The sequence below is a fragment of the Ylistrum balloti genome, unplaced genomic scaffold, assembly GCF_031769215.1.
Source record: "Ylistrum balloti isolate Yb309-2 unplaced genomic scaffold, AGI_CSIRO_Ybal_v1 Utg370568, whole genome shotgun sequence".
Lineage (NCBI taxonomy): Eukaryota > Metazoa > Mollusca > Bivalvia > Pectinida > Pectinidae > Ylistrum > Ylistrum balloti.
In genome coordinates this window covers 1,655,569-1,681,617 of record NW_026782356.1, presented here as the reverse complement: position 1 = coordinate 1,681,617, position 26,049 = coordinate 1,655,569, and the positions used below count along the sequence as shown (strand labels likewise).

The 26,049-nt window shown below is 34.4% G+C and overlaps 2 protein-coding genes across 3 annotated transcripts; one reads left to right on the top strand and one right to left on the bottom strand.

Annotated features, from left to right (window-relative positions):
* Positions 1-2,794: 2,794 nt before the first annotated feature.
* Positions 2,795-10,320, top strand: LOC132556405 (UPF0047 protein YjbQ-like). 2 transcript variants are annotated; one of them, XM_060220818.1, is made up of 8 exons: positions 2,795-2,951; positions 4,940-4,974; positions 5,291-5,310; positions 5,587-5,626; positions 5,926-5,967; positions 9,218-9,335; positions 9,626-9,688; positions 9,721-10,320. In XM_060220818.1, exons 1-7 carry the CDS (start codon positions 2,795-2,797, stop codon positions 9,667-9,669), a joined length of 456 nt encoding a protein of 151 aa, XP_060076801.1. In that variant the 3' UTR covers positions 9,670-9,688; positions 9,721-10,320. The 2 variants fall into 2 exon arrangements, with proteins under 2 accessions (XP_060076801.1, XP_060076800.1); XM_060220817.1 differs by having other exon boundaries at positions 9,626-10,320.
* Positions 10,321-15,342: 5,022 nt separating this feature from the next.
* On the bottom strand, positions 15,343-25,253 carry LOC132556428 (uncharacterized). Its single transcript, XM_060220840.1, has 9 exons — positions 25,199-25,253; positions 23,898-24,074; positions 23,115-23,318; positions 19,873-20,154; positions 18,951-19,088; positions 17,362-17,750; positions 16,970-17,090; positions 16,403-16,482; positions 15,343-15,459 (listed from the first exon to the last, which is right to left on the bottom strand). Exons 1-9 carry the CDS (start codon positions 25,251-25,253, stop codon positions 15,343-15,345), a joined length of 1,563 nt encoding a protein of 520 aa, XP_060076823.1.
* Positions 25,254-26,049: the final 796 nt, after the last annotated feature.

The window sequence follows — 26,049 nt, the reverse complement described above, 5'->3', positions numbered from 1 at the left end:
CACTAAAGAAACTACAATATAGATAAAAGGCATGTTATGACGCATTAGTCGAATTAGATATTAGAAAGTCTAATTGTAAAATTAATTGGGTTGGTAAAATTAAGCATGAACTATGTAGTTTGGGTATTAAACTATGTTTGAAATAACCAATATATACAAAACGATAATCAATTTAGCAAACGTATGCTCAAGGTATGTACAAGCACCTTGTTGATACCTTTTGTACCCAGTTCTATCTGACAAAGCACATTATTTTAAGTTTAAAAAAAATACTGATTCAAGTTCTCATGCAAGGACACAATCTTACACATAAAATCTGGGCGCTATAATAACACCCCAAGACGGCAGAGAGTATGTACACTGTGTGATAAAAATGACGTCGAAGAGAAGTACATTTTGTACTACTTTGTCCAGCATGTTCTGATTTTTAAAAAAAAACGCACATTGAAAATTACTATTATTGACGTCCAAGCGTTTGTAAACTAGTAGAATTATTTGCCTGTAAAAGTGTTAGATCTTTAAACAGATGGGATAGATAATGTTTTAAACTACTGCTAAAAGAATAAAATCTCCTCTCTGACTAAGCATTATATTTGAAAGGATTGATTAATTTATACGTATAAATGTATAACAGATATTTGATATCTGCCAATAATCGTTAAATAGTATTTTATCGATATGCCATGGTGCTTTTTAGGCATTGTGTCTATATTGATGCGATTATTTCATGACGTCACACATACACCTGTAGTAACTGACCCGTACTACATGTATAAGACGTGTGTGTATGCGTGCGTGCGTGTGTGTGTGTGTGTGTGTGTGTGAGTGTTTTTTTTTTTTTTTTTCTGGAAATCTAACAGCCCCTATATCTATTATTGTCTCGTCCTACCTTTTTGAAATTCACGAAAGTATCTGAAAGGTATTCTGAACCCAGATAAAACAAAAATAAAGAATGAATGTCTCTGTTATAATCATGGCTACATGGCTACATCGTATACTTCTCGTTAAAAAATTATTGTACATGTAAGTATCAACGTCAACATAATCTATACATTGTACACTTCTTCAATAATGCTTTCATGATTCGTCATTATTGTTTTATTTACTGTAAGTGAATCGGTCAGTATATATTCACACCAATGGTTACAAATGTCAGTCGTAAACTGTACATGTGCCTTTGAAACTGCATTGCATTTATACGACCGGAATGTATAGAGGGGTTATTATCCGAGTGCCAGCACTATTATCAACAAGTCTTGCACTGGTGGTCTATTATCTATTATTATCTACAAGTCCTTCACTGGTGGTCTGTTATCTATTATCTACAAGTCTTTCACTGGAGGTCTATTATCTACAAGTCTTTCACTTTCTCTGCATGCAAGAGAGACTAAAAATCGAAACTTCCATCTTTATCACTCAAAAGGGTAAGATGGAACATGATATAGAGAATACATGACCAATGTCTTTAAATATAAGCTGTATTTTGAAAAGATAAAAAAAACAACAGACTACTGACATTTCAACGGTGTGTTAGGGCTTTTGAATTTCCGTTTACCTAATGTTGACGTTATGCTGAATTATGTCTGATGACACATACCAAAATAGTTGCTCATAGCTGCTCCGCGAGTCGCGGAAATATAGTTCCACACTTCAATGGATATTAAAAGCAATTTTCCTAATTTTCGTAAATAAATCTGTTTGTTACAACAAACAAGATAGCTTAACTATTACACACTTATATCTCTTGATTAATTATTTAATTATATCATTAGTTATTCTGTTCAATTAATGCACGTGCTAAAATACGATTTGTTTCCGTCACTGCAGAATACAAAGTCAAAATACATGTGGCAGTTGTATTCTGACTACATGTGCATTGCAGCAACAGTTTTTAGGATAAAGAACTATATTACTGTTGCCATTACCAAATATATATATTTGTATAGATATCTTCAAAACAGGCTGGGTGACAATCTGAAGCAAGCAGGAAATATATTAAATAACTACTGTAATCGGAAGGCAACCGGGCGAAACTTTATACCAGTAACACGCGGAGCGATTTTGCGTACACAATATGAATTTGCAATATGATGCAACAAAGAAAATATGGTGTTGATGTGGAAAGGCAAAGGAGCTAGATGGTCTGCACTACCTGCCGAGGATACTGTTAATGAATAATGACTAAGTTACATGTACATAGCACGATATTCGCCGTAACGGGCCCGCGTAAATTCTCTCCATTCATTGATTATTGGCTATGACCAGCTTATCAATACTTTTGGGTATCTTATTCTTCTTATCATTTTTCTTGATAAAGACTGAAGCTCTGTACCTTTATAGCATGTGCTAGATATTTCGTCAAATTATAAATAAATCTAATTTAACGCCACTTGCCCATTCGGTGAAGTTCTCTCTCAGAACATCGGTAAACGGATCCCAAGCGTTTGTACAAAAATAATACTATGCTCGATTAAATTTGCATGAAATTATTAGAGTTACTTTTTAATTGGTGATCCGATTTTTGTTCTGATCCAATTTGGCCAACCGCCTGCTTACACGTCAGAAGTTTATGAGAGCAAAAAAAAAATCCGGAAATGGAAAGACATGCAGGTATGGGTACACTACACTCTGTGCTATTTACGTCTCTGGTCAAACCACGCTAAATACGTTCGCAGTCAAACGTATCAATGAAAACACATTACCAAAATTTCGGACCAGACAGACCAAACCGAACAATGTTTTAGAATGTGCCCACTATTAGAGCGTCTGTAGGACTCGGATGTTAAGAAACAACATGGCGGCAACAAGCAAAGGTTATCAAGGGACTGTCTGGTTCCAGAGGGAATTTGCAGTTTCTGCTAAAAAGAGAGGATGTCATCTCATTTCAGACGAAGTGGGAGCTAAAGTTCCAGAAATAGCAAACATGAAAATTGGATTGTTGAATCTTCATAGTTAGTATAGATGAAAACCATCTGTAAAAGACAGTACAGTCATATGTCATGAGCTTGCAAAGTTGATATGCATGTCAATTTTATACGGCATGACACGTAAATGTAGAATAAACTATTTTATAACAGTCAGATGCTTAATTTCAAAAGCGTCAAAATTAAAAACTCACGTAGTTACCATAAAACCTTATTTCAAAATGGCTTATTCATCAATTGACTTACTATATTTATTGAAAAAATAAATAAAAAGTCATATTCAGGTACACAAGAAGATCTACCGTGTATCAGAATACTCATTACTACAAGATGATTACTGGTCGTTTGCTACGGAGGCTACTCATTGTGGCAGGTCATTAACACACTAGTTAAGCATGTGCTGTGCCACAAGTTGGTGTAGAAATTTGTCAGGCCAATGTACAGCCAGTGTGTGCACTGGGTAGCTCTTAGGTAAGTTGAGGAATGTGTGATAAGCATGCACATACCATGCATTTTGTCAGATACACAAGGCAGGGTTTGGCAGTACCAGACAGACCTTTGATGTTACAAGTCGTATGTTAGGCAACTGGTCGTCATGTGTAGGAAAAGTACTATTTGGAGGGTTGTGGGTCCATCTTCAGATATTGGTGGTCATTAGGGAACCAAAGGACTGGTGCCTTTCAATATGATGTTTTATCAGCATGGTGTTTTAATGGCTGTTTGTCTGTAAACCATGTACTTCTATTTCCAAGTTATGGACTTTGAAGCTGTTTTGGCTTTGTACATTGTCCATTGTCCAGGACCGAGTGTATATGAGACTGTATGCTGTATTTGTCAGACTGCGTGTCCTTGAGGCTGTGTACCTTGTATCTGTGAAAAGGATCTGTGTGTCTAGAAAGTGTTCTGGATAAAGCTACTTAGGAGTTGAGACTGTAAGCTATATCTTGTCCAGGACTGTGTGTCCACAAGACTGTCACATGTATTTTATCCGGGCCTGTGTGTCCATGAGTCTGTAAACTGTTTTTTGTCCAGACATGTGTCTCCATGATACTGTAAGCTGCATTTCTCTCTCTCTCTCTCTCTCTCTCTCTCTCTCTCTCTCTCTCTCTGTCCTTAAGGCTGTGTTCCATGTTAACTAGAACTGTGTGTCCAGAGAGCGTACCAGATGAAGCTCTCTTGGAATTGTTGTAACATCTTCATGTGACCCCAGAGATGCTGAGATCTCTGTTAGGAGCCTTTGATCTGGATTCAATGGTTGGCCTTGATTGTGTTGATCTGATTCTACCTTGAATAGCGTGTTCCATGGAGGAGGTATGATTGAAGTGATCATGCAGTGCTTACAGACTTTGTTGTGAAAAGGCTTTCATATTCAGTTTTCGGAGAAACAGAAATTATGAATGTAGTATGTTGATGTTATGTGTTGTGTTTTTAATGGTTTTGCTTTCATTATAGATTAATATGTGTACTATTGTACTTGTTGGTTTGCTGGTTATCAATTTGGATGAACCGATTGACCACATTTTGGTCTTTATCTATTTTCCAGTTGTAATGATACAATACCTGCCTTCAAGATTTCTATTACAACATGTATGTGAAACTCATTTGATTTCTAAATCACAACACCATTATCTTTATCCTCCTCTCAAAATGTAACAATACATTCTTCTTTACTGAATAGTAGTTTTGATTTTTATCTCAGGGCATGTAACTTCAACTTTTAATCTGAAAAAAAAAATCAGCATTAAAATGTAAAAGGTGGAACCAACAATATGATCATAGTATCACATTTATCCTCCTACATGTATAAGCTCAGTTATGGTGATAAGCCCATCCATGCCATCCCATGCATCTGTTTTAGTTTTGCAAATACGAAAAAAAAGACTATTTCAATATCCTGTAATATGCTTATGCCTATACGAAAATATGTGTCAGCATACTTGAAATTATTAAGATACACATAGATGCAGTGCATTTTGTATCATATGTTTTTAGTTTCATGTACAATATTTTTTCAGTAAAACATACGTCAGCCAGTCTATGTTTAAATGAGGTATGTATAAGGTGTTTATGAGTTCTTGTCTCAATATTTGATATATTTTATATCTTGCTCTCAATTTTACTTACAAACTTACAAAATAATTTTGTTTCTATTCTTATGTTTTTTGGAGGTAATAATGATATTTTGTTTGAAATGTTTTTGTTTTTAAAAACACTAATTACCTTGTTGAATAAGTTTCACTGTAGATTAGAGATGATAATATATTGTAATTTCTGTAATTAAGTTATTGTTGGAAACAATTTTTTCTATAACTACAAAAGTTTTTACCTGCAATAAAATACATTGTATGTATTGTTTGTTGCTTCAGAACTGGGATCCAGATGTCAGGTAAGTTAAATTACATGACATATATCGATACAATCTTCCTAACATACTAGGTATGGTATATTTATTGTAAGGAAAAAATCTAGTAACACATTACTTTGGTTTGTAAACGTTGAAAATATTTTTATAACTAATGTTTTCATCTTCATTTTAAGAATCATAAGGCCCAGAATAATGATGGCTACATCTGTAAGATCTTAGTACAACTTTTACATTGACAGAAGTACATGTATGTACATGTATAAACTTACTTTCAAATAATTTGGTTTGCATTTGCAGAGTTGATATGGAGATGATGCTAAACAAACTGGTGCCTGATGTAAGTAAACTACTTGTATTAAAACATTTCCTATGAATAGCTTTAAGAAAAAGAAGAAACATTATATATAATTAGTATTGTGTTAGAGTTATTTTCTTTTGAATAAGTCACCTGAATTGCTTTATGCTACCCATCTGTATTGTTGGATGTAAGTAATGCTGGGAAGTAAATTTAAAAAAGACTGGCATCCTTAAACATGAGGTCACGTCACCAAAAAATCTTTTTCTAAAGATTACTGGTGATTTACCTACCTTACTTTGTGAATTCTTGTTAAAATGATTGTTTGTTTCTCATGACAGAGTACGCCATTCAAGCATTCCTGTGAAGGACCTGATGACATGGTATGAATATTAATGTTGTCTCAGACAGTTCATTCTGTTATGTACACAAGTTGTTATTAGTACATAATACAAGTTAATGGCAGGATTATTTTTACGCTAATTGCAGATCTATTAAATAGTCTGCAATTAGTTCTAGCTTTATCAATGCAAGAAAATTACAGATTACAAGTAAGAGTTATACACAAATACAAGGAAACCTTTCTGTAGAGAGGTATGAATTTTTAGGTCATCGGACCCGAAGGGTCCGATGACCTATAGTCATCATGCTTCGTCCGTCGTCGTCCGCCGTGCGCCGTGCGCCGTGCGCCGTGCGCCGTGCGCCGTGCGCCGTGCGCCGTCCGTAAACTTTTCATTCAAACGACTTCTTCTCAAATACTAGAAGGTCTAGGGGGCTAATACTTGGCACAGAGGATACTGGCATGGAGCTCTACCAAGTTTGTTCAAATGAATGACCTTGACCCACTTTAAAGGTCACAGGGGTCAAATATGTTAAAATCTTTAAACAACTTCTTCTCATTAACCAAAAGGCTCAGAGTGTAGATATTGGGCCTGTGACATGCTGGGATGAAGGACTACCAAGTTTGTTCAAATGAATGACCTTGACCCACTTTAAAGGTCACAGGGGTCAAATATGTTAAAATCTCTAAACAACTTCTTCTCAATAACCAAAAGGCTCAGATTGCTGATATTGTGCCTGTGGCATGCTGGGATGAAGGGCTATCAAGTTTGTTTAAATGAATGACCTTGAACAACTTTCAAGGTCACAGGGGTCAAATATGTCAAAATCTTTAAATAACTTCTTCTCAAATACTAGAAGGCCTAGGGGGCTAATACTTGGCCCATAGCATGCTGGCATGGAGCCCTACAAAGTTTGTTCAAATGAATGACCTTGGCCCACTTTCAAGGTCACAGGGGTCAAATATGTTAAAATATACAAAGGACTTCATCTCAATAAGCAAAAGTCTATGAGTGCCGATATTGGGTCTGTAGCATGCTGGGAGGAAAGGCTATTAAGTTTATTTAAATGAATGACCTTGAACAACTTTCAAGGTCACAGGGGTCAAATATGTCAAAATCTTTAAATAACTTCTTCTCAAATACTAGAAGGCCTAGGGGGCTAATACTTGGCCCATAGCATGCTGGCATGGAGCCCTACAAAGTTTGTTCAAATGAATGACCTTGGCCCACTTTCAAGGTCACAGGGGTCAAATATGTTAAAATATACAAAGGACTTCATCTCAATAAGCAAAAGTCTATGAGTGCCGATATTGGGTCTGTAGCATGCTGGGAGGAAAGGCTACCAAGTTTATTCAAATGAATGACCTCAACCCACTTTCAAGGTCACAGGGGTCAAATATGTTAAAATATACAAACGACTTCTTCTCAACAAGCAAAAGTCCATGAGTGCTGATATTGGGCCTGTAAGATGCTTGGAGGAGAGGCTTCCAAGTTTGTTCAAATGAATGACCTCAACCACTTTCTAGGTTTGGCTTGCTTTTTGTCAGATGACCGTTAAGGCCCATGGGCCTCTTGTTTATCTGAAGAGGTTAAGGGGTACAAAATACAAAAAATACAGATGTTACATGTGTAAGTTTGTCCTAAAAATGCGGGGAATATTTATAATTATCTATAAGAAAATGGCAGAATATTATTTTTCCAGGAGGCCAACATACAAAAGAACAGGAATTACCATGCTTATATGACACAATGATTAAATAGTAGTTGTCTGTAATTCTGATAAACTGCAGTATTTATGGGTAGGCATATGACAAAACATTGACTTATTTCTTAATCAAGTGTAAAGGAGATATAGGAGGAGTTCCTGAAGTTGGAGGGATTTGCCAAGCATTTGTAGGTAGAATAAGCCCCATTCAAAATCTAAAATCCTCCTTTGTTTTTGCTAATGCTACCTCAGTAATTGGTATGAAAAATTTGAAAGTCTATAAAAATATTTCTTGTGTTAAAAGCTTTAAATTATGTTCATTTGATTTTGATATTCCGATTGTTCAAGCTTTTTAGGGTTTGAGGGAGTGTTTTATTTTCCACTTTTCGGGTGCTGGTTGAATAAAAAATACATTCTTACTATGTTGAGTCAATTATAAATGAAATATTTCTTGTATTTATTGAGATTTGATGCTTTGTCAGGTAAATAAAACAGGTGTATAGTAATTTTTTTCCAATTTTGATGTAGAGTCTCATTCCACAAAATACTGACAAAATGCCTTGGTTACTAGTTTAGGATGATCTATAGCAAGGAATTTTGTTCCAACATACAGAAGCATCATCATGTTCTATAGGTTACCCGTCCACATCAAAGAGTTCCATATTAATGTCCTTGGGCCAACTTGGCCATGGCCCACTTCATCGCGGAGCAGGTCCATACGGGACTCTGCCCATCTCCAGGTCCGACTCCCAACTACAAACTCTCTCTAGCTACTCGATCCCAGACTAACTTCTGCTGGCTATTGTCTTAGTATAAATAATACCCAAATACTTAATTTCAGCCCAGTCCCTATTGGACAACAATAACCCAACCCACGGAGCATCTAATTATGAAGGCACGTGCGACTAGAGTACCCATCATCAACTTCCCATCTTTGATCTACCTTATACATTGTTTCTTATCTTGTTTACTCACAAATACGTTCGCCAGCACGAGGTAAACAGGAGAGAGCATCAACCTGTTCTGATCACTCATACTAGCGATATTCTGCCACATTGTTTCAACACTGAGGTGCATACCCTTCCCGTTATCTGGCGTGCATTACTACCTGTCACTCACATGTCGTTAAGCCTGGTCCAGTGCCTGACTTATGACACCTGTTGTTGTTGCTCCCTGAGATACCATTTGTACTTTAATTTCTGACCCAAAATGTACTTTTACTATCCATTTTGTTACAGTAGGCAGGGTCAAAATATTATCACTTGTATCATGATACTGGAGAGAGTTAGAAATGTTTGCATAGACATCTGTGGAAGTTATTTTGGATATAGGATCAGACAAGGAATATATCATAGTTGATGTGACCAATATACAAATAGCAGAATGTTGTTTCAACGTCAATTATCCATCAGGTACATATATATAGGAGATTTCAATGTGATTATAACATAATTGACAAATTTGTTGATACTTGGCAGACTATAATAAATCCTATACAATATTTGAACCCTAAATTGTGATGTTACATACCTGTGAATGTATAGCCAATGTGCCATGGTGATCAAACTCCTGTATTTAATTTTCCAGCCTGCACATGTAAAAGCTGCATTTTTAGGAGCATCAGTCAATGTTCCAATAACAGAGGGGAAGATGAATTTAGGCACATGGCAGGGGATTTGGTTGTGTGAACACCGTAATCATGCAGGTATTATTTTATATCGGGGAAATATTTGTCATGTTATTACCATGATTGTTTGAATTAATGTAGGCTCTCTGTACTTTTTTCTCTCAAACATCTGTTTCATCAGGAATTTAAATTTTCAGCCCTTCTGTCGATAAAGTAGATATCTGTAAACAGGAAAATGTCACCCCACTACTTGTTTACACATGTGGTGTTGAAATATTGATTCCTTAAGATGGAATGTTGTCTATGTGTACAGGATGTATGAATTTAACAATTGCATTCTATATAAGTTGCTTTTTGTTTTGTTTTAGGGAAAAGAAATTTGGTTGCTACACTTCAGGGGGCATTGAAATGATACAGAGTTTTCCTCCATTGATTTAAAAAAAAAAAAACTATGCGATGAATTATGTATACAAGTTTCCAACAATTTAGGAAAATTATACCATGATATTGCCATGTGTTCAGAGCTGTTTTCTCCATAAACTCACAGAAGTTTGATGATGTGTTCTCCAGCCATGGTAAAGCCAACATTGCATACCTACAATAGTGCCAGTACCTCTGGTGATGTCATAGTCTCAATTCCTGGTTTTATTCTCTCTATAGTCTCAGTTCCAGGTTTTATTCTCTCTATAGTTATGCTATATATGATTATCATAACTATATTTTGTGTAGAGTTAAAGCAAAGTTTAATGGTAAAAAAAATATCTGCAGGCAGTTCCTCATGTTTGTTTTATACATATAACTGAATTTATGAAGTAAAATAAATTTCAGTTTAAAGAGCAGCATTAATTTGGCATATGATGATACTTTGTCAGAATGTGTTCATTGTGTATAGGATCTAAGCCTTGTAGATTTTTCTTGGGGGTTTCTTTACTATTAAAGATGGTATATCAGTTTTAGCTTTGGGCACAAATTTTATCATGTAAAAGTAATTAAACTTATTACATTTTACATACTGTAGCTTGTTTGTGAATATGTTAATACAGATTAAAGGTTTTATTCTGAATGTGTTTGTTTTCGAATTTTAACATACCAGAGAGTTTCTAGGTCTATGTTTTTTGTTGGGAAGTTTTTGTAGAGCCAGTTAAACTCTCATCAGGACATAATGAACGGGGAGGAGATTCTTACTGATATTAATGTACTGGGTGTACACTTAAACAAATAAAGTTCAAGCAATGTGTTCTACTGTGTGTTAATGCAATGTTATCAAACGTAGCACTAACCCCCAAGAACCAACAATTAACTTCTGTGATCAGGATATAAGGTACAAGAATATTTACTCAGTGTTGTATCTTAAGATAAAAACATTAGCTCTGTAAGGCTACTTAACTTGTAAGGATTCAGCTAGCTGGGGACAGCTGACTCTATGGAACATTTACGCATAATGGATTGTGGACTCCAGACCTGTGAATGACTTACAAAATTACCTTCCAGCCAGTAAATACACTAAAAGGCAGGTAAGGTAGATAGTCCATATATAGAACTATTATCGCTAGCCTCTGCGATAATGACCAAGTCAAAAGTTGGATATGCATGCCCGATGTCAAACCAACAAATATTGAGATTTAGACAGAGCATTTGTACTGATTAAATAAGGTTGTCCTTACTTTAAGATCTTCCAAAAACGAGATAGCGTTTTCATTAATAAAAACAGGCAGATTTTCGCCTCATGATACCGACCGTTTTCTTTGTGGTTAGATCACAGTGTGACATGTTAATACCGTGTGTTGTAGTTCTCGAATACACGTGAAATGATGGGAAAACAGTCGTTACCACAACATATACGTTTAAATTCATTAGAAATATAACAATTCGATTTAGTTATCCATCGAAAGATAAGTTTGTTCATCCTTATTTTATTTTTTTTATTTATAATTCAATTTATATCATAATCAATTTATTATAATTTATTAAGTTTATATTTGATGCCAAAATTAATCTACCCCCTTACCATTTTGATGGTAAATGCGGAATGCCTGGGACTAAGTCTTTAAATTTTCTTACCTGTGATACATTTGAACTGTGTATAGGTCTGTGTGTCCGGTTGATATCTAACTATCAGCGACTTGATATTGCATTTTTCTGAACGATACCATACTCGCAGAAGGAATAAACTTATAAGACAGCCTGTTAATACTCGGCTGTTATCCAGTGAATCATGTCACTTGTGTAAGCTACCCTGGAACCTTTTTCATTGGCTGCAAATTGAAAAAGGGCACAACAAAATGACCTACTCCTTGTTTGTCCACCTAATTTTTAATTTAAAGTATACCTATTCTGAAGTTTTAAAATTTCTTTTCATGCTTCATGTCTAAGACACGTTGCGATTCATTCGAATAGAGTCACGGTTCAGAATATACACATATACTGTACTTGACTTTTTTTTTAATATTATCAGATATAGGAAATATACGAAATTTATATAATTATGAGACTAGTCGCCTCCCAAGTTTAAAATTTAAACTCCCACACATTACTTGCGAGCCATAGAAGGGCGAAACATCTGTATGATGCTGTTTAACTCATTGTCTGACTCTATTATGTCTTATTTCAATTGTATTAAAATCTGCTATTCACTTATGTGTCTTTTGTATAGTCTTGGATTGACCAAAACTTAAATGGCGAATGTCAAAGACGCTTTCTCTACCGAAACACATGGTCTTATTCTCATTGTACTTTCAGGAGTCTCCATGGAGATCCATCTTAAATTTACCGATTTTTAATTTGGCGTATAATTATGTTCAAACGTTTCTTGTTGTCTTTGTCGTTTCATCGTCATTTGTTTTAACCATCCTTGGTAGTGCGTTTTCATATTTAATAAGTTCTCTTGCAGTTTTGTCTAACGGAAATTTGTGTCGTTTCTGATTTCCTTTTCCCCTGATTATCATGTAACTGGCCTCAAAGTGTTTGCTCGTCAAGCCCCTCCCCTCCCCCCTCCCCCCAAGAAATAAAAATTTCACACCAAACAAAAACTCCTTGATATATATAGTTATATGTTACAAACTGAATTTTGTTCGTCTAATCTGCATGACTCTCGTTGACATTCATACACGTTTTTCAATCTACACAAAGTATCAGAATAACAAACCAACACTGAATACCAGAGATCACTTATCACTTTACTGCCTCGTTCATGTTTTTCATTATATGTCGCACAGTTAGGTTTTGCGCTGTTGGAGATATCCCTTCAACTGAGTCACTAAGTCTGATATCGCTGCCTCCGTAAACGTTATATCATTATCGCTAACTTCATTTTGTTGATGAATATCGGTCGCAACATTGCTAATCGTTCCCATGTTGGGTAAATGATCCAGGACAGCAGAAGTTCCCTTTCCTTTCTCCAGACGTCCATTAGAAAGTGGTACAGTATTGACGACTAAAATCATCGACGTTAGACAGAACATTAGAATTAGCATGGCTCCAGTGTAGTTTTCATACCCCAAGGGCCGCCTAAACTGAAATAGATCCGTTCGGATTTCCTTAAATTTTTATATATGATGGATTCTATGAAAGATAAAGTAGTTTTGTTATTATTTTACTGTATGATACAATTAAAGGATAAATTATATATATATATATATATATATAACTTTAAAAAAAATACTATCTTAAATTCATTGATATAGAAGTGCTTAAATGAATTAATGTGACATTAATTACTTAATTTTATATTTATACTTACAGTAGTAAAATCTGAACAAGAAAGGCCACAGACCTGTTCCAAACGGTCACAATCAATTACTCACTACTTGCATATGATTCAATATTGCTTCTATCTGATATAAGAGGTCGATTTCATTGGAACATGATGTCACGGCACGTCTTAACATCAGTGTAAAATGCCTTTGGCTTTTTCTTTACTTTACTATGAAACGAAACCATGAATGACCACTCGTTATAGTTATCTAGGCGTACAAACCCTGCATATTCCATTACTGTGGCGGTCAAGGATGGGATAATTTGCCCTTTAGACAAATACTGTAATAATCATTGCTTATTACTATGATTCTGAAGTCTTATGTTAGTGCAATGTCAGGTTATGATATTGCCAGATCCATTGACGTTTTCACTGATGAATCTCAAAAAGAGACGCCTTGTAAATGTTCGGCACATCGAAAGAGAAATTTTATAGTAAAGGAATTCCATTCTAGCTCACATGGCACGAAGTGCAAGTAAGCTTTTGGAATGGAGAAGGATCTACCCGCTCGTCCGTCAGTCAGTCATTTTTGTTCGTTTGATTTTTTTACGCTCCCCGAAGGGAAAACATAATATAGTCGCCGCTTTGTCCGTTCGTCCGTTATAATTTTGTCCGAAGCATAACAAAAAAATATAAGAGATATCAACATAAAAACTTCATAGGTAGATATATCTCAACAAGGAGAAGTGCAGTGCATCACTCTCTCGTGAATATTGTAGGAGTTATTGCCCTTCGTTACTTTTCGTACTTAAATTTTGTCCGGGGCATTGCACTAACACTATAAGAGGTATCAACATGAAACTTCATAGGCAGATAGATCTCAACAACAGTGCAAAAGAATCATAACTCTCTTAATGCCGTTTGTTATTTTACATACTTAATTTTGTCCGGAACATTACACTTAACCTATAAGATGTATCAACATGAAACACCCTTGGTATATATCTCAACGAAAAGGAGGGCAGTGCACAAGAATCATAACTCTCTTATTGCCCTTTGTTATTTTTCGTACTTAAATTTTGTCCCATTCAAGAAACACAACCCATCTCTGACGGCCTTTTTTTCAGCGTATTTAACTGACTTTTCATACGCCAGTTGGATAAGTCATCCAACTGAGCGAAAGTAATCCTATGCTATCCATATTTTATGATGGAAGGGAGAAAACTCCACTTTAGGTAATGTAAACACTTCGGCCATCCGCTCTGAATAGATACAAGATATGTTGTTCATAGTTAGCCAAGTATATGAAATATTTACTAATATATATGTAAAGAAATGTTGAATATTCTCTGTGCTGTTGCAGAGAGATGACAAGGAATTTATTGACCATGTTCATTGCCTATACCCATTTGCATTGGAAGTCAAGAACAAAGCAGACTCTTCTACATTGGCCGCTTACCTAGGCGTTTACCTTAAAAACAAAAACAAAAAAACAAAACAATAAAAAACCAATGCTGATAGATTTTAACGACGACGTGATAATCATAATAATTTCAATTTTCTATTGTAAATTTCCTTTCCTGTTCTCTGGGATCTGCATCTTTGCTATCCCAACCACTGGTATTTACATGTTGCGGTTGATATTCAAGAATGTTTTCATGATATTACGCTTTTTATACAAGATGTCGTCAGTTTTACGGTCGGCATAATGTTGGATACAGACAATAAACTTTAAAAAAAAAAAAAATTTGCATACCTTTATATTATGTTGTCCTCATCAGGTTTGTTTAGCAATTTAATTATCTGGTCACCTTCGTATCACCTTCATCATCGGGCCAACTTCATAATGTTTTTATCATCTGTTCACCTTTATTTAACAATGTCATCATCTGATTACCTTGATTTAACAACGTCATCTTCTTGTCTTCTTTATTTAACAATGTCGTCATCTGATCATCTTCATTTAACAGTTTCATCGTATTGTCACCTTTATTTAACAACGTCGTCATGTGGTCACCTTTATTTAACAGTTTCATCATCTGGTGACCTTAATTTTACAGTTTCATCATATTGTCACCTTTATTTAACAATGTCGTCATCTGATTACCTTTCTTTAACAGTTTCATCATCTGGTGAACAGGAATGTTTCATGATCATTAAATGATGCCTCATTTGCGAATAATCAGCAATGTACAATTAATGACAACATCAGGTGTAAAGTGTTGATGTGTAGTCGTTTTGACATTTATTGAAGACATCCGCTAACGGATATGCCACTGTACAATGACATTTACATGAAAACTGAATGAAAACATAAACATATTTTACAAATAACTACGATATAAATATATTGACAAATTATTTGAAACATCTGGTATGTTGAAGCCTGCTTTAGGGAACGACTGAACCTGGAGGAGCAGTTGTCAGCTTTTGAGAATTGGGGGACGATTGAGCACCTGCACCTGCAGAAGCATCAGGAAATCTGGTTTTGCAGAAGGACATTTGGATCTGAAACAAGTAATAAATCAATATGTTTACAATATTATTCTATTTTGTAAAGAAATCAAAATTTATATTATAACCGAGTATTTCCTGTTATTATTTTATTTCTTTTTTTGAATGATTGTTTTCGGATTTGTATCTAATTTCGCACATAATTTATATTAAGAAATAAGACACAGCCTCACACATCGTTTAAGATGTATATACTAATGTAATCAATCACAAGTACTTTGGAATTAAAGGTGGTTAAGATTTCTTTCATGTCAACGATACGCTACGGGCTATAACATCGAAATTCAATTCCTATAACATTTCTATATTTAAAGCTTTGGCTGTTAGGAGCTCCTATATCTAATAACCTACGTCTCAAAAAGCTACCAGGTTTGATTATTTCCTACAAACAGTGACGGCCGAATTTGTTCTTGGCTGGACGTGATAGATGCCGACCTGTTTCGCGTAAGCCATGACATTTAGATATTCTCGAAAAGGAATTTCATAAATTGCTATCACCGATTCGATCACGTCCGTGGAAGATATGAATTCATTCGAAACTTTCATTTTTGCATCTTGGTTTGTATCTAAATAGACTAATTCTTGTGAATTCGCAACCATTTTACCTAGCAGCAATAACGTCGGCAGTCATTTTTTTTTCAAATGTGAACTTATGACTCAGTCTTACAAATTCGTGAGCGATGCAGACATTTTTGAAGTTGATGACACATTTATGAAAACTGAATTTAACATATACATTATTTTTCTTTTAGTTGATTATTACCTCTGTGGAGTAAGAATTCTAGCCTCCATGACGTAACGATAATTGAAATAAGTATATCGTAACGTCACCACTGAGATAATCAAACAAAATGGTATCTATTTTAGTATAATATAAAGAAAGATTTTTGACAATTCTAAGGTAACTCGTTCACTAGCTACCAAGTTGTGAACACACCTCATCGATGTAAGCTTTCACACCACCGTTTGTCCAGCAACCTCCAATCTTCAGGGGGCTCAGTCCGGTTTTGATTTTACCTATAAAATGAAGAAAAAAACATAACTTTCTCTATATAGTTGCATACCTATGATGTTTATGTTTCGCAATTGGATCGATATTCAAGGGGGTGTTCCCAATGTCACGATTGCCATGCAATATGTACACATCTGACGGATAAGCTTTTCAGAAGTGCTGCTGCTGAAGATTATGTGAAAGGTTTCAGATTATCATAATGATCTCATTGGAAAATATTTTATTTCCATATGCGATATGAAGGCGTTTGATGCTCGTTGATATACTTAGATTCTGTTTAGATGTCGGTATTTTGTTCTGATCTTTATCGCATCATGTTGGTTCTCTAAACAACGAATTCTAAGGACATACCAGCACAAAGCATAACTTTTTAAACTCTCATACAATAATGTTCAGATATCAAGTATTAGTGCAGTTTCTTCGATATGCCTTACAACATATACAGGATCCCTGATTCAAAATACGTATTTGTACCAGTTAATTAATATTCACCTGAGAATGGAGCAGTGTCGGTTGCTTCAAGCAAATTTTTGCTATTTGGGTCAACGTACTGAAGCTTGGCAAACATCGATTGTCCATTGAATAAAAACAACACATTGCTCCATGTTTCATCCTACGTAAAAAAAATCGGCAAATTCATGAAAGTAATACAGAAACTGTTCAGGAGATACCATTAATTCAACATAGGTATTTATGTAATACAGTGAATTTTTAGAAGTTTAATGAATAATCCTAAATGAGACCAAGGGCTCTAGACATTATCATTTATTCATTTTTTAAAATTCTACTTTAATGGTCCATCTTTTCTTTCTTTCTTTTTGTTTAATTATCTAAAGTTGCTGTAAAGGACCGTTGTTCTCAACTCCTAGGAATTTCTTACTTACAATGTATGGTACGGATATTACACTGGCTACATCAAGGAAGTTTACAGCACGGAAATAGATTATCTTTTCCACTGTATTTAAATAGACTTCAAGGGAGGCTGAATCCTTGATGTTATGGTCTGACTGGCAGTTAGATAGTAAAACTTGTTTGGTGGCGCTGTTAGCGTCAGCAGGTAATGGATAGACTCTCAACTGGAAACCAAACATGCGGGACATACGGTCATTATTGTTATAGAATGGAATCTGAATCCAGGAACTTCCTAGAAAACGACCGTATCCGGATACTTGTAGAACTTGATGGCCATCGATGTGAATTCCGGAATCGGCCATGTTCTTTACGATTGTCTCACCGACCTCTCCAAAAAGTACTTGCACTTCAAGACGGCATTCTGCAGGTGAAATATATATTTTTATTAACATCTTAAAAGGAGAGTTTTAAATATCCTACTGTTTGTCGAATGGTAACCTTTTTAATAATTTAATAACGGAACGTGTAAGCACGTCTTAATGCAGTCAGACACAATATGGTGTACGAAAGTCTTGCTCCCTCGTAATTATGCATAATTTTCAGCTAAGGTTGGCAAAAACTTAAACATCAGTCAAAGTCTTTTAGACAAAAGTTCTCAGATCAAAGAATAAATTTCATAAGTATTGTACAATACAAACTGTTCTTGATGTATCTTTATGGCAGCTTCTGAAGCATTCTTTGTTTACTATTAACTATTTGAAAACTTATTTTTAAAAAATGAAAATGCCCAATATGATGTAAAGTAAGTTACGAGTCCTTGACCCTTTGTTTAACATATTATTGTATCATATTTTCAAACATTGATTCCTCAACAATATAAAAAATATTTGATTTAGATGCTAATTAGCAAGAACCTGTTGAGTCGGCAGCATATATTTAGTCTAAGTAATAGCAAACCCCGAAAAGAAGGTTAGTGTCCCGGGGATTTAGCAAGTCGTTTTATCTAATGCATGAACTAATGACTGAAATTCCTTCCTTTATGTGTTGGTATTTGCAGGAAGTTATTTGTTGTATTTTGCATGTATATGAATATGTATGTATATATAAATATAGCGTAATAACAATGCGATTCAACAGAACAACATACTTATTAAAAGGTTTTATCACCAAGGGTAAGGTATAGGTATTTACTCTGTTTTAAAACTATGAACTGATGTACTTGAACATGAATGAGGTTAGTGTAAGTAAGGAAGATATCTCATTGAGTTTTCATGAATCTATCATCTCTTTGTATTGAACATAATTATAAAGGTAATGATTAGATAGTCAACAACTAACCCTACATTGTAATTACCTATGTAGATACGATGTATGATCTCTAGTTTGTTACAAAGTTTCCTTGAAATGAAGCCATGTACGGGCATCATGAAATGTTTTGAATAGAAACTCGAGGACTAACACTTAGTTACGAGTCGTGTTACTAAATAAAGAAAAAAACCTAAACTTCACAGTCTGAAAATCATATACTACCTATAATTGAAAAAACAATCACATTAACTGGAAGGTACAAAAAAATAAAGGTTTTGTAGAGGAAAAGTCGATATCATTGATTTCAACATACGTGGGGCTTCACCGGTACCGATACATCCACATGACGCTTGATCAAACCGTGTGCCAGGCCCACAAGACATAATAGTTCCCTTGCTGGCTAGATTGTAAAATGAAACACCGTTGTTTCCGACCGGTCTTAGTTTGCATCCTGTTCAAAATTAAGAACAAAGTGCAAGATTATAAATCAGATAAACAAAATCATTTATGATTGAAATCATTCGTGAACAAAATTAAAATTACAACAGAAATTGCAGACATACTCAATGTACTAAATTAGTATCGAATCACGTTATTTACTTGTGTGTTTTGGTACGATGAGCAGACAGAACTATTTCAGAAGAACGATTATATCCAGGAATATTTTTCTGACTTCTCCAGTTTACCTGAGCTCCAGAAAACAAATTATGTGCACCTACACAAATTATAAGGGTCTATTTTATTGAATTACTTAGGGTATTTGTATTTGAAAATATCATGCACAACAAGATTTTTTACGAACTGATTTCTTTAAAAAAAACTTCATGTACAATGATGTTTGAGAAATGTTAATATCTTGACTGATATTAACATGTACGTTTTAATTTGTGAAATAAAAAAAGAAACAAAAGAGAAAAATATAACTTTGATTCAATTTTCAAGCATTTCATGGATAAGAGATACGACGAAAGCAAAGTTGCATTATTGGATTTGAACTTGTCTTTCCATTTTGGATGGAGACAGAACACGTGTCAACGTGAAAAGTTATTGAATGTCTACCCTTAACCACTCAACGTTGCAAAAAGTTGCATTTACAGACAGACAACCTTTACGTAGAAGTGCGGTCATTATATATTACATTTGGTTCCGAAACCAGACAGACATCTGTTATTTGAAGGTGGTCTTTATGTCGAGTTCCATGATACCTTGATTTGAGAATAATTTTGCAAATATACCTGCTTCACAGACATAACGGATCTCCACTTGCTTGGCGATCAGTGGACAACGATCAGACATGATGCTGGGAATGTGAACTTCACATGTTTGTTTGTCGTTACAAAGTGGGCCCAAAATTTGTGTAGCGTCGACGTTGGTACATGATGATGTATCTTGTTCAAACATACACGTCATAGGGTCAGCGCCACCGTAGACGGCCTCTTTTATACGTATGACATCACCGGATGGACAACTCAATGTACTTTTTTCGTTCCTACAAACAACCTGAACTCTGCCGGAAACTAAAAAAAATCGTTAGGCATAAGTTATTTTACATACGCTATGCACATATGTATGGAACATAACTGATGAAGTAAAATTAATTATATATTTTATGTATGTGTTAAATATATAGGCGTCGGTTACTATCATTCTGAACTCTTTTGAGGATATTTGTCTAAGGTAAGACAGTATATCCGAAACTCAGTCGACAATGTAACTGCTTAAATATCCAGTCAGGTATAATTCAATGCTGTTATAAAACAACAGTTTTACCATCATTTATCTCTGATAAGTGTTTATTTGAATATATGTCAATGTACAATGTATGGCAATTTTATCTTTGTATTACATTGATAATGTTTATGTGTTCAACACGTTACAAAGCAGCTAGCATATGATTCTCTACTCATGTTGTATGATTTTTAATACACACAAGTTAGCTAACTTTTTTGTTGTATTAAAGACTGACTTTGGCTATTAAATTATCGTCTTCTTCATTTACTCTTTCCGCTGTTTATGATATTATTCCACAAATGTTACAGTTTACTAGCAAGTATCGGTAAATCAACATTACAGATATTATCACAATATACAGGGGACTAATATTAGTTATCTGTTTTTTTTTCATTTACAGGTTATTGACATTACTATCATGTTCTAATTTGCCTTAAAACAATACCCGCACATTTATAACAATATAAACATGAAAAGATAAACATCGAATGAAAAAAATATGTTTATCGAAAATTAGTAATATCATCTTGTTCTCCGTCGTAATTTTGAATCAATCTTTGCAAAATGAAAAAGCAAATGTTTTTAAGACATAAATGCCTTCTCTACCATGCATAGAAGTATAATCGTGCGTTGAATGTTCATTAACTTGATGCAATAGGGATAGGTAGAAAACCAAATCTGTTGAGAGGTTCTCAAATTAACAGGACAGACAGACGGACATGGGTCACACTACATGTTCTCTATAGAATGGCTTAGCATACAATACACTGCGACTTGTGTACTTAACCAATCGGGCGATAATTATATCAATATATTTTTAAGTGAAATTTTTTGTTTATAAGAAATATACATATAGGTAATCTGTTATGTGTTCTTAATTTAGAATCACGTGATCAAATGGACCATTTAGAGAGTTACAACGTACCGTTAGGTTAAACCTGGTAGAGCTTGTTTGCGTCATGCCATTCTTTTGTTTTCTGTTTTAGAAAACGTAAGTTGACAAAGATCAGCTTAAACAAATGTGTCTGTCAATTTTGATGGACTACCCGTGAAACTCCTCCACAATCTTTCTTTAGAAGCAATACATTCACGTACAATTCTGAGGTGACCTCGATATGATGTAAGAGATCAGGTTTCTGACCAAATTACTTACACAGATTAACATAATACATCTTAATATATCTCCATTGTCGTCTATCATGCTGCCAGCAGTGCAAATGCATTAGCAACAGGACAGACAGAAATACGTTAAAGTAGTTCTTAAGATTTCATAGGCTTATAACGACGCCTCTAAATTTATCTATAATCAGTGTTATTTAGACGGTATGAATCATTAGATAATTATCATTTTGATAACTTATATAACGTATTATATTAACTAATATAAGCTTTATGATGATGAATAATCTAAAGTGCGTTGTTTAATATTAATTCTGACAAGGGCTATATTGGATACAAGAAAGAGCTGTCGATTTATTCAGATATATGTCATTTGACTGCCACTTTTTATATTAATATGGAATGAAATGATTAATCTAGCCTGAATTTCAGTTCTCTTTCTCAACTAATCCCTATGAAGTAGTTAATGACAAAAAGTGTGTCTAAATCACCTTTGCTTACCCGAGTAGTAAGAGTCTATTTGAGATAATTTTGTATTAGTGATATTGAATAATCTACATCGATGTTCTCCCATTCCGGTAGTTTGTTCTCTATTCGATCCCCAGGGCATTCATCTACACAACTCTATTTGTAAACCCAAAGATTTGGAAAAAGTGCAGAAAGTTCATCATCGGCTTAATTCTTTGTCTTGTTTCTAAATTAATATAATATACTGCGTTATATATACAGTTTAATGCACACACCCGCGGCAGTAACGAAGCGATTCAGTGATTAGGTAATAGTCGGCTTTCTAACCATTATTTCGATTTTGATTTCTGTAGTTTTATCCTTATCAATTGGAAATATTTGCAAGTACGATTCAAACTTTAACAGCTCATTACTATGCCGGCACATGATATCCATTTGTAAGCATGGCGCCGTTATGAGGATATCTAATTTACACCATATTCAACAAAACGAATATCTGAATGATTACCATAAACACAACAGTAATTCATGAATCAAAGTTAACACGGAATGTAAACACGATTTTGTGTAGTAAGTAACAATATCTGTTGTTTTAACGATAAAGTCAAGTAACTAGACAGTCATCAAGAAATGGCCAACAGCATATGTAAAAAGTGACAAATGATATCAGGTTCTTAGTGATACAGATAAGACACGTTCTTATTTATAACGTTGGGACATAGAAGGGTGTCACGATTTTACTGAAACGCATGGGACATAAAAGTGTATCAAGTTTTTACTGATTAAATTGGAACGCAGAAGGGTGTCACGTTCTTACTAATTAAATGGGACAAAGAAGGGTGTCAGATTCTTACTGATAAAAAGGGGACATAGAAAGGTGTTATGTTATTAATGATAAAAAGGACATAGAAAGTTATTAGGTTAATACTCATAAAAAGGGGACATAGAAGGGAGTCAGCTTATTACTGATACATATGATACTAAGAAGGAAGTCAGGTTCTTGTCGATGCAAACTTCACTTAGCAGGGTGCCAATAAAAGACTTATGATATGTATGAGGAAATGATGTGCATGGCCTGTGTAAAATTTGCAGAACGTAAAATCAATGAAAATGTAATATGATGCTGACTTTGTTTGTGCTATGAATATATACCACTTGCCTTGTGGTCCATCTTTTTGGGAATAAAGAGAACATGTTGAGTTACAGTTCCTGGTGGGAACACACGTACGATTCCCTTTATCGTACCCTGTCCCATAAGGACAACAGACTGCTGTGGACATTCCATCAACGCACTTCCAGTAATGACGACAGTTCCCATGGTCATCAGCATATGACGTCACAGCAGAATTTACGCTACATGGATCTGGTTCAGAAATGTTGTTTAGTTTAGTTGATTAAAAGGCATGGAATTTAATATCACAAATACTACCAGAAAGCAAAGCATGTAACATGAAGCCAGATCAATCTTACGTTCTTGGTATAAATTGATCTGACCATTCAAAACGATTTTTCTACTAACAGTATTATACATGTGATTATTAGGTTATTACAAGAATTAATTAATACAATTAAGTACATGTAATTGCATTTGATACAAAACTTGTTTCACTCCCATCCTTATATGCCATGTACATATTTATAATATGGTTTTCTACCATTAAAGATGTCAACTTTATAGATAATGTGTATCTTTTTTCTCACTGGGTTTACTTTTGAATCCACTCCAGTTTAAAATATCACAATTTTCAACTTATATAGGAACTTAAGGCTAAGATAGTATTTTCAATAAAATCAATACCAAAATTAACTTATTTGAAAAAAAACTTCTTTGCAAGGAAAGAACCGCGTGAGGGGTTCGATTATGAAAAGTGATAAAATAACAAAATGAAATACTAAATAACCATTCCATGTTTATTAACAGACCGAATCTTTTAATACTTACCACTTGCACATTTTACACGTGAAGGGTAGTTGCATATCTTATTGTTGGCATCAAAAAATGTTCCGAATGAACAACGCATGTGCTGCTTCCTCTTACTCTGACATATATTGTACATTCGGCAGTCCCTTGCATCAGGGAAAAAACATAAGTTTGCTCCTTTACATCGATCACAGACATCTGAAAAATTAATAGTAAATATATATTTGATTTTTTATTTCTGTAATTTCCTTTTTCATTGATATATGTCATTGTTGTTGGTGATGGAGGCCATTCCGCTGTTTCAGCGTTATGATTTCAAATGCATAGTGGGTAACCGTATATCTAACCTTACATGTCTTACATGTACGTTGATTTGGTTCCTAAAATCATAAAAAGGTTACTTTTTGGTGAGTTATCATTAAGAAGTAAAAGGTATATATAATGTAGATGTTTGTATGCCGATTTGAATCTGTGTTAGCGCAAAGCGGTATGAAAATATGCCAAACTGAAAATGACATATTTACTTATAAAACGTACACACATTGGGTATAAAGCCAGCAGGTTATGATATATAAAGCACATGCATTGTTATTAGCTACAACAGAACATCTTTATACATTTGATTGACACTTGATTTAAAATACAGTTATAACCACTTGTATAATAACACATTTGGTATGATACACACGACTTGCCCCGGGCCATTGTCTACAATGATGTATACATATAATTATTGTAGAACATTTGTGTTTTTGTTGTTGTGAATTTACGTTAATCAGATTATAACAATTAGTCATTATCAAATGTTCGATACAACCACAGGAATGATTCTGGGATCATTCTGTCGTCATCCCTGCTATTTTCCTCGAAGTACAAACCACGTAAAACATAATAGGATTTATCACCAATGGTAGTACTGGGATATATATCAGTCATACCTTAAAAGGAATAAAAACAATGAAGAAATAAAACGCCAGTGTACAACTTGTTAATAAACTTCAAACGATAACCTTGAACTTCGGTGATGTATAAAATAACAATATTGAAAAAAGTATCTCCAAATAATCTTCTAATCTTCGACATAAGAATTTCTGTGATCAAACAAAGCTTTCACAAACACAATCACACTTTTCCAAAGTTAATGCATATTGGATACATCTTGTTATAACTTCTAGTACTTATGGTACAGTTGCCTGTCAACTTATGAAATTTTGCCTATTCTACACAACACAACAGTTCATTCACGCAATCCTCGGTATTATTATACACATGAAATACGAGTTTGTTTCCTCATAGACGCATTGCATGGTAAGAAAACTTACCTTGTCCATAGAGCACAGAAAACAGGGACAGTATTATAACCAGTCCGAAATACATCTTTAGGAAGTTTTAATCCACAGTCTTCAAAAATACTGAAAAACGAGTAAAATACGCTTATTACAAGGGCGTCAGGTATTTTCTAAATGTCATCTAATTAAGTATGTATACGTCATATCTTATTAAAATCATATCCTTTGTAATGTATCTTCATATATATATAAATCATGTCTGCATGTTTATATCTCTTGTGATGTTCTAACTTGAAAATAAAAACAATCTACAGGTAACTTTAAAGACGAAAATCAAGTTTGTATGAATTATAACAAGAACTGAAATATGAAAGTGATAGATTAATTTTCAAAAATGCATAACAATGAAGAAACTACATTATTGATGAATTGATAAATAACAAAAGAATCCTATAAATTGCGACATCATTTACAGGATAAAATCATCATCGTAGACAAATTGATAAAACTTGGAATAGGTAATGTGAGCACTTACCTTCCAACCTGTACTACTGACAATTACCTGTGGCTATGATTCTTTCTCTCCCTGCCTTTATAACTCACGTCCTCATACGTAATTATAAGAAATTACCCAGCAACAGGTCACTCGTTACTCAACGCTGGTTGTATAGATAGTTTTTATGTTAGGGAGTGAGTGAAGATTATTGATATGACGTGGTCTTCACAGGTAAAAGACAACGAGAGGAATGTACATACAGGTAAAGGGTTAAATCTCTGTAAGTAAATAAAGACAAAGTCTAATAGGCTTTATCAAAAACAGCGGTTAATTAAGATTGAAATTAATTTTCTTAAAATTCATTACAAAAGCATGAAAATTACTACGT

What these genes read in the sequence shown, in the direction of transcription:
- LOC132556405 (XM_060220818.1), top strand. Translation starts at nt 2,795, where the DNA reads ATGGCGGCAACAAGCAAAGGTTATCAAGGGACTGTCTGGTTCCAGAGG. An exon ending in CCAGTCTATGTTTAAATGAG is followed by an intron (nt 4,975 to 5,290) that starts GTATGTATAAGG and finishes TTGTTGCTTCAG; the next exon opens with AACTGGGATCCAGATGTCAG. An exon ending in GTGAAGGACCTGATGACATG is followed by an intron (nt 5,968 to 9,217) that starts GTATGAATATTA and finishes TTAATTTTCCAG; the next exon opens with CCTGCACATGTAAAAGCTGC.
- LOC132556428 (XM_060220840.1), bottom strand. Translation starts at nt 25,253, where the DNA reads ATGTATTTCGGACTGGTTATAATACTGTCCCTGTTTTCTGTGCTCTAT. An exon ending in TTCTGTGCTCTATGGACAAG is followed by an intron (nt 24,075 to 25,198) that starts GTAAGTTTTCTT and finishes TTAATTTTTCAG; the next exon opens with ATGTCTGTGATCGATGTAAA. An exon ending in TGAAAGCTTACATCGATGAG is followed by an intron (nt 15,460 to 16,402) that starts GTGTGTTCACAA and finishes TACTTGTTTCAG; the next exon opens with ATCCAAATGTCCTTCTGCAA.